This window comes from Rhyacophila brunnea, unplaced genomic scaffold, assembly GCF_057557595.1.
Source record: "Rhyacophila brunnea isolate RB1 unplaced genomic scaffold, BYU_Rbru_1.0 scaffold_19, whole genome shotgun sequence".
In the NCBI taxonomy this organism is placed as follows: domain Eukaryota; kingdom Metazoa; phylum Arthropoda; class Insecta; order Trichoptera; family Rhyacophilidae; genus Rhyacophila; species Rhyacophila brunnea.
In genome coordinates this window covers 17,816,731-17,827,160 of record NW_028232848.1, presented here as the reverse complement: position 1 = coordinate 17,827,160, position 10,430 = coordinate 17,816,731, and the positions used below count along the sequence as shown (strand labels likewise).

Below are 10,430 nucleotides of genomic sequence, written 5' to 3'. Positions count from 1 at the left end.
ACTCAAGGCATTTATTGGGCCCGAATCTCTAAAAAATATATATTTTCTAAAAATATAACTGTACAAAAACTATGCGCAATTCAATAACATCTGGGATATTAACATATTATTCTCGTATAAACTGAGCATATTATATGCTTTTACAGAGTGGAAGTTGTATTAACAGGTTAATATTTTTGTTGTGAGAAATTGATGTTAGTCACTTGATCACATATTAGATCCATGCTCTGGGTCCGAACACACTTTAAAAAAAACAACATGTAAATTCGCCAAACCTGGAATACGAGCCATAGAGCCACAACTTTGTATCCGACACATTATCGCTCGACCATCGTGAGTGCAGCGTTTAGTAGTAAATATCTAATTACTTTAAAGACGTTTATTATAGAGTTGAATATCATCTATATATATGGAACCGATATATTATGTAGAAATTATACTTAAATAATGTTACTAAAACTATTGATTAAAATTTCTAGAAGGTACATCAAATTCATTTATACAATACCACGGAATACTATCACAGCATTTTGTCAACAACAACTAGTATTTTCACATAATTTTAGATTGGGTCAATCAGTTAATTTATTTAATATTTCATATAATGAATACAGATAAATACTGAAACAATAATTTGTTATATGTGGTATTATTTTTAATAATAATGAATACGTTGGACATGGATTATATTTAATAGTTATAATATACGAGTATTATAATATATAACATTAATTAATCCGTATATTCTGATATCTGGCCACTTGTAATATATAATATTATATGTAAATGGTTTCAGAGACATTTGTGATATTATTTGACGAAATGATCATAAATCAAGTAGTCCATTTCCGAAAAATAAATGCCATATTAATGTAGCATGATAATAATATATTATGTATGACTTTCACATTTTCTCAAAATGAAATAAGAGTTTACATTATAATAGAAGTGAACTTAAATTTAGAACTTTTATTGTGTACCTCTGCCGCAGAATCAAATTAAAATAACAGGTTTTTTTTTTAAATATGCGTGTAGGTATATATTAAGAATACATTTTCTTTTCCTCCGTGAAATCATCGTGATACGATCAAACAGCTTGCCATCTCGACAGACATCAAGAGGCTCATGCCTTGACAGAACTCCCGACGATACCAAATATCAAAAGATCATAATATCATTGATGGGAGAACTACGACTATGTCTCGTGGCACTCTTCTGGCTGCTCAATCCATGTCGACTCATACGGCCAACTCTAGTCTGTCACAATTACATCGGTGTACAAAACACAAAGGCAAAGCAACAGAAATGCCTAAAGCATCACCATTCAGAAGGCTGAAGGTTGCCGAGGTTAGGAGATAAAAGAACATTTAGCCAAAGATCCGACTGACTTCGTGAAACAGCCACCAATCGAGTAGGATCTGAGTCCATTGGATCGTTTAAAGAAGAGGCAATTGTTTTCTTTCTAATTTCTATAATTGGATTGTACCATTTTTTTTTATAAACAGTTTATCTGGTACAGGTGTGTGAAGTTACATCACTTTTCCAATGGAATTCTCGATACGTTTTCCCAAGCAATGGTTGGAAATATGGCCGTTATCAAACTTTTAATAGTGTGAATTCAAAAAACCAGAAGAGCTAATTCCACTGTATTGCTTTAACCATCTGATATTTTAAATATTTATACTGTCAGAAAATATTCTCTCAGAAACATAAGAATTCACAAAAATGGTTTGATGTTGCTATAAACATATGTGTTAATTAATACTTCTGGCTTCTTAAATGTTTAAAGAGCCTACGTCTTTCACCATCGTAAATTATGCATTCCCAAACAATGCGATTTATATCATAATTGTCGCTTCCAATTTGACACTTAGGATCATTTTTATTATACCTAAGCAAAATATTAACATATTCTATTTTGAATATATTATATAATTTGAAAACATTTTTCTTTATGCTTCTTTATGCTTTTCAGATTAGGCTACGGGCATCTTAGTTAATTACGACGATTTTAATTAGTAGTTGTTACATGAAATGCTTATCAAATTGCGTTATAATGTTGGCTATCGGTTTTAGTATATTAAATTTAGGTAGGTATCAATTAATCCTTTAAGTACTAACCGACGTCGCGGATAACTCCATTATTTAGTTTTTATACTTGCTAACAATTAAAAAAAAAAAATTGTTTAACGAATGAGACTCAAGATTTGAGAATGTAACATTCTATATATCGTCGCTTAAGAAACAACACCGCTGAAGTCAATTAATTAAAATTTTCAGGGGATACAAAAAACGTATCAAAAAATTGAAAATTGATACCTTTTAACTTGTTTTTTTTGTGCTTAGTTAAAAAAATCATTTTTTCATTCAAAAAGAATTTTTCCATAGAAGGAACACGGTGTAGGATTTTTTTACCTACCGAATGTTATTCATAACTCAAACCCGCCAAATGGGGACTTACGCGGTGTTGTTTCTTAAAAGACGATATTTAATATACATAATTTGAAAACATCTCATGCATACTGACGCAAATCCAGCAGATACAGGTTCAATTCCAGTCGGGTGTCGTATTTTTTTCTACAAAGTGATTTTTTAGAGTATGTATATGCATGATATGTTTTCAAATTATGTATATTCATTATATAGAATGTTACATTCTCAAATCTTGTGTCTTATTTGTTGAATAAAAAATAGCACCTGTATTATATTCTCTTTTAAAGTATACAATATTATTTGCTTTAATTTTAAATTGAAGTAAGAATAAAATTAATGATAATATAAATTAGAAATTGACTCTCACTATCTGTATATATCTGTTTATTACGATAGAATATTTTTTTATGTAATGATTTTGGCATACTGAACTTCAGATAAAACTGAAAATGTACAAACCTCAATTATTATAACATATCTTGATTTTAAAATACTGTGTACCTAGACGATAGAGACAATGATGAGTGGATTACACTATAGAAGATTTGAAGATGTTTGATCTTGATAATTTGAAAGAAGAGGCACTATATCATTCAAGGCGGGTAAAGTTTCTGAATTAGCCAAGACCTACCATGGTTTGTAGAAGCAAAAATCATGATTATATTATGAACATATTTTGTAATACATCCCATGGTATAGCGGTGACAGAGCGCTTATACAGATTACGTTTCTTTTATCTTCAGATTAGATTTTAGGGAGAATAAAAAGATGTGTTGAGTTTCTGTTTATTTTATTTTGTTTGTATTTTACAATAAATTATTTACTTCATGTAATTATTACCACAATATCACAATAATATTTTCGTGTGCTCATGAAAATTATAATCTAATAAAAATAATATTATACGTCAAAATCAATAGTTTGAAAATAATTTAATTATTTTTGTCTACATATTGTTAAAAGAATAGTAATAATAAATATAGCACCAATGAGTTTGTAACAAAATAGTGGCTTTATTGGACGTTTTGTTTTTTCTTAATAGCCCACATGCTCAGCGTAGGTCAAAATGGAGCTTTTATGGTATTTTCAGAGCATAACCCTGGACATTCCTGAAACGTTGTAGATAATCTATTTATATAATTTTGAAACCTTATTATCCTTTATATTTATTTTAAACATTTAATGACTGCATAAAGAATTTTTACTACCTAAAATAGTATTCTTTTAAACCTCTCGCTCGAATGTTTTAGAATATAGTCATATTTCAGTATATCCATGTGCAGTGGTATTAAGGGGGGACATGCTCGTCGAAGGTCAAAATTGAGTTTTTATTGTATTTTCAAACCATGATCCTGGACACTCTTTAAACGTTGTAGATGATCTATTTATATAATTTTGAAGCCTTATTATCCTTTATAATTATTTTAAACATTTGATGACTGCATTAAGTATTTTTGTTACATAAAATAGTATTCTTTTAAACTTCTCGCTCTAATGTTTTAGAATATAGTCATATTTCGGTACAGAACTGTGCAGTGGTGTTAAGATTTTTTACATTTATTAATTTTTAAACGCATTTATAAAACCATTAGCATAATTTATTACGAGATAATTTTTGTAAAATATTCACGATAAAAAATTATATTGATAATCTCTGTGATCCCAAATTTGACAAGAATTAGGCATTTTATTATTCAAAAAATCGGCAAGATTAACACATTTTAAGATAATTCTAAAGATATTTATTATAAGTTATGTCTTTGACCATTCAAATGTGATAAACATCTTATGAATAATGATTGCTTTATAATAATTATTGACCTAAGAATAAGGTAGTGTTTTTTTGAAATACGCCATTTCTTTTGTCATTCCCCAGTGGTTAGGCTACATCATACGGCCGTAGCAATAAATTGACAAACTATAATTGAAGTAGGGAGTAAAATGATATTGACGCGCGTGTTTGAACATGTACTTACATGCACGAGCATGTCCCCCCTTAAGATTTTTTAAATTTGTTAATTTTTAGACGCATTAACAAAACCATTAGTAAAATTAATGTTAACATTATACCTACAGTGACATATGTACGATAAAAAAATATATTTTATAATGTAAATATGTGGGCCCTTAATATATATGAGACCCGGCTTTTTGCTTTTGACATACCCACAAAATTCATTTTTGAATACTTTTATTGTACTTCGTTTACAACGTATTTATATTTACAAAAGCAACGATATAAATAATAACAAATTACAGTCAAAAGGATTTATTTAAATATATAATATTCTACACTATCTAATGTATTTACATATATAAACATATTATGCTTCTAGTTAAGTAACGACAGTCATCAAGACTTAAGATAAAATACGTCTTATTTTAACAAACTTACAAAATAAACATTTAAATCTATCTACTTACTACATAAATACAATATTAATAAAAATAGGTATCAGTTTACACTTTTTCATACGATAATAATAATTCAAGCAATGAAAATGGGCAGTTATCTTTTTTTTCTCGGCTTGCGTTACAATTTTCTAAGTCGTTTGCTGACGTATAAACATCTTGAGGGCCACCAATATCCGGTGCACTAGAATAAATAATATGTTTTTATTAAATAATTATTTTATATAAAAGTTATAATAATGACATAAAATATGTATGAAAATAATCGGTTTTTAATAAATCGGTTATATCTTGATGTAAAGTTTAGTATCGTATCTGACAAATTTGGGGTTTTAGTTCTTCTGTTTTTTCGTAATGAAGTTTTCTAATTCCATCGATTATTATAATAATTTTACTCAATTTATTAATAGATAATAAGTAAGATTACTAACGTATACTGTCATTTTTGGATATCATTGATAGATATTATTGTGGCCGTCATCCGTGTGACCTATTTCTCAATTATAATATTATTTATTAAAATACATTTTCACGTAGAATCAGCCAGTATCAAATTACTACAAAGTCAGTAAAATAACTGAACTCAATTATATTATTAATTATATAATATGTTTTTATGATTTTATCGAGGCTTTGACTGCGACTTCAATTATCATATTATTTCTTAATATTCATTTCAACGACAGTCAGCGAAATGTCCAATTATCGCACACTCAACAAAATAGCTGATCCGTAATTGATTGAATAGCTATTTCAACACATTATTCAATGTTGTGTCCGTCTATAAATACCGGATCATAATTGATTGTATATCATAACTTCTCGGACAGAGCATATCTCAGTATCATAGCATCTCATCCACCGAGCCTTCGACCTCGGAACAGTATCATAACTCTTTACCGACTATTTACGCCGCAATAAAAACTCGCACCTCCATCATCGGAACAACCACCAATCCCGACTTCTCATTTCAACTCCTGTGGATCTATTCTATACTTATCGAACACTAAAGTAATAAATAGTATCAAACTTAGGGTAGGTTTGCATCAAAATATTAGCACTTATTGTAACAATTACAGGAAGCTGGTTTTTATTGTTGCAATAAGTGCGATATTTTAACAGCAGCAAGATAGGTGCTGTTAAAATATAGCACTTATTGCAACAATAAAAATCAGCTTCGTGTAATTGTTACAATAAGTGCTAATATTTTGATACAAACCTACCCTAAGTTTGATAATATTTATCACTTTATCACTCTAGCGGTCGATAAGTATAGAATAGACCCACTGGTCACCTCCTAAAGCGGTCTCATCACTTTACAACAAGACCGCCAGAGTAGATTTTAGCATGATTATTGCTATCGAAAAATTAATTGGATAACTTTTACAGTATATTTATCGTGATATATTATTATAAATAGTAGCTAATAGAAACAATTTTCATGGAGTTGGTTTGACACGCTTTGTTGTTATTATTACAAGGCCCACTCTAATTAGGCCGTCACACAAAACTAGATATTTTTGATGGCAGTACTAGTTATTAGTCCTACTTAAAATACAATACGGAAAACTAGTAGTAGAAAATTATGATTTTTGTATATTTAAATAAATTATAATAATCTAAAGACCACATTGCATTATAATATAATCTAGCATTACCATCGTAATTCGCAGTCCAGTGTCACGGCTTGAATACAGTCGTGCTTATTACTATTGGTAGGTACTGCATAAGTTCAAATACAAAAAATGTGGCAACTGATTTTTAATTTACTAGATGTGTTAAATTATTTACCAAGTATTCATTCCACGGTGGCCGCGCGGCTTAAGCGTTGGACCATCACGCCGTGGGTCTCAGGCTTAAATCCTGGGTCTGGCAAGTACACATATTGTTTTTCAATTTGTCTGTGAGTCAGGGTATGGACCTAATAGGTTGAGCAAGTGGCTGACATCCATTTCTCGTAAAAAACAAAATCTGTTAATACAAACCTCTACCCTGTGGAGGCCCATATGATCCTATTAGGATCGGACATGGTCGGAATAAAAATTCATTGGTATGATTTTTACCTCATATGTTCATATATTAAAATATGTCTATGTTTTTTAATCTTCCATATAGATAGTAAAGTGCGATTTTCTTTTAGATATTCTCAAAAGTTATCTATATGACGTGCATATAACTACTCATGATTTTAATATTAGGTACCTATTATCACTGATTTATTTTCCTCGGTCGATTAAAAAAATACAACTTCTTCATTTATCGATTTACATAGCTACTAATTTCGTGTATAATATTATATTTTATAATATAGGTAATTCACTTATTTATATATAATTCCTAATGAAAATAAGTATAGTATTATTATTGATTGACCTTTAACTTTTTTTATAAATTTGAATGATTCAATCAAGAAAATAAATTGTACGATTACATGTCAAATCATTATTACTAATTTATAATCATTCACTATTATTTAAACATACGATTCAAATATAAAAGAACGAAAGGATAATTGGAATTTAAATTCAATTCAACCACCAGTCGACAGTATTAATATTGTTTATAAATTTGTATCATTTATCCTCAGTTCGTAGTACCTACCTATTAATTATCTGAATAATACAACTAACTTACGAAAACAGTATCCTAAGTAAGTCATAGACAAGTATGTTACTTGCTGGTGCCAAATACTTCTGGGTTTCACAAATCATTCGCAGAATGCAGGCTTGTCCATTAACACCGCCTCTGTTAGATTCAAATAAAAAAATGACAATGGATATTTCAACATATCAAAACAATACAATCAAATTTATCTACATAATAAAATGATATGTAGCGCAATTATAAATATTTTGCGGTATTATATTCTTCAACATATTTATATGACAAGAATATTTCAGTATTTTTATACAGCTTATTTCGAGAAACTATTTTTACCAAATTTCTCAAACTCATATGTGTAGAAAAGATCAACAGAAATAACCATAAATAATTTGGAAATACCTCATAAATTTACATATTAGAAAAAATCTTTCCGGGCAACGTGCTTTACCAATGTAGCCCTCTGCGCCATACCTAATTACGATGAAATTAACTAGTAGTCATGCAACTGAAGCGTTTTACAAAAATCAATACTATTTTGACTGGAGTTGGTTTAAATCAAGATACCAATAATATATACTTAACTTGTTTAGGTGCGTATTGTTTCTTAAATTCAATGAAAGTTATCAGTAAAGTATCAAATTCCATTTTTTCTTAAAAAACATTACTCTCACCCTTAGGAAGATAGCATTTTTTTCAGCTACGGAATTTAAAAAAAAAAGCTGAAGATTGCCAAGTTTTATGATCAAGTGTTTTTTTGCAACAAAATAAAAAATTGCAAAAATATATTCTTAACTACTGAAGATTATGTCCCGAATATTCTGACTAAATGACCAAAACTTTAAAAATATATATACCGACTTTAAATTCTGAACATATTAATATTATATTGTCATTCAAATATTATAATAATATGGTAAATATGTCTGTAAATAGAACTCATTTTTAGATCATATTTATTCATTCCAATTATTATTAACTGCGTACTTACGCATCAAGAATAGCTTCAAAGCTGCCCCATACATCCCTTCGCTGTCTGTGACTAAGCTTCTTCAGCTTCGGGTATTTATAACTGCGTAATTCTAAGAGTCCAGGAGCTGGATAGAAGACATCTAACTCGAGGGCTTGGTTCCACCCAAGAGGGAGGCCAATTAAAATCGCCTTTACGAGCGAGAATGTTATCTGCAAACAAAACAAAAGTTTTTCAATATTTGTGATAAGGTTAGTATTTATAATATTAATTTCATACTTTTGACGTAACAATGGGAATAGTTTAATTGAATTTAATTGATGATAACATTATTAATAATAATGAAAAAAAAATTGACTTATTCATATTATCTATTATACAATTACCATTAAAAATGTTTCAAAATGTATTATTATGCACGCAACAAGTATTTCAATTAATTCATAATATTATGTAATTTAGATCTAATACGATTCAGATATAAGAAAAACACTAAATTAAGATTATAACATATTACACAACATCACTGAAAATGGTTACGTTTCTGGGGAGTGCATGTATTAACCTTGCAGCGCTTTCTATTTAATATATCCCTTAGTTTGATCCAGAAAATATGCAGGTAATCAGCATGTGTACAAATAGGATTAAGATTGTTAAATACGACATGTGAAAACAGACAAAAATGTTAAAAATAAGTGTAAAATTACCTATAATAATATAACATTGTATAAGTATTATAATCGTCCATAATAATATATATTTATGTAAGTAATATGTAATACATCATTTTATTAATATTAATAAGAGTTTGATATGTTTTTCATTTTCACTATTTACATGTTTTTACATTGATTTGTAGGACACATCTAATAATTGAATTATTTTTTAATTATTTTTAGGTAGATAAGTTTTAAAAATATAGATTACTTGTATTCAGTAGGATAACCAAAAACTGACTGTTTATTTGGGCAAGGTCGTTTTAAACTTTGTATAGCACTTGGTTTTTTTTTATTTTAAGATATAATCATAATGATTTTAAAAAAATAACACTTTCTGACATAAGACGTTGCTTATATGTAAGTGTATGTAAGTGACAGAAATTTGGAAAATTACAAGACGAGTGACTTCATTTTTTTCTTATTTTAAATCTTATAGAAAATGAATAGAAATAAAGTAATGCGTTTTGAATTTGGAATGTTTACATAATATTAACATAATATTATACCATCCTTTACATGTTTAATAATAATTATGTTTTTTAATCAATGGTTTCACTTAAATACAACGAACTTCTTTTAAAACAAATATCGGTTTTAGTAAGTTATAAAATACTGCTAAGCTTAATATCCATTATGGTATCAATGCCAAAAAAGCTATCGATTTTCGTAAAAAAGTATACTTAATAAATTATTAATGAATGTCTTTACGTTATACAATAACTTGTCACAAAATATACCCACCACAAAAGCAGTATTATCCGGAAAACCTAAAGTTCTTTTCTTTCTTGATAACACAATGCGAGAAGTTTTCAAATTTGGACACAAACCATTTCTATTCAATACCCCTTGATGTGTTGTTCTGAAACTAGTGTCCAATACTTCTTCGCAGTTATTTAGAGTACCAAAATTGTTTGTATTGATCATACTCTTATTATTCAGGCAATAAACATGTCCAAAAAGTTTCAATGCCAGTAAAATTATAAAAGAGATTTTCATTTTTTAAGTTGTCACTGTAATGTACTAATCATTCGAAGACTCACAAAATTTCATATTAAATTTCGTATTATATCTAATTTTTTTTATTTATAAATGAAATTTATTACTACCTCCTGAAGCAAAATTTAATTTGTTCATTTGTAACTGTGATACATAGCTATCATATATTTTAATAATATTTATTATTTAATAAATATTATTAAGTAATAAATATTATTAAGTATTTTAATAAATATTATTAAGTAATTTCAACATCTCAGTAAGATTCATATTATTTTTTTATCACATAATATTAAAAA

General features: G+C 28.2%; 1 protein-coding gene across 1 annotated transcript; it reads right to left on the bottom strand.

Moving 5' to 3' along the window:
• Positions 1 to 7,475: 7,475 nt before the first annotated feature.
• Positions 7,476 to 10,059, bottom strand: LOC147072806 (uncharacterized). Its single transcript, XM_085945722.1, has 3 exons — positions 9,877 to 10,059; positions 8,438 to 8,628; positions 7,476 to 7,590 (listed from the first exon to the last, which is right to left on the bottom strand). Exons 1-3 carry the CDS (start codon positions 10,057 to 10,059, stop codon positions 7,476 to 7,478), a joined length of 489 nt encoding a protein of 162 aa, XP_085801848.1.
• Between the last annotated feature and the right edge of the window lie 371 nt (positions 10,060 to 10,430).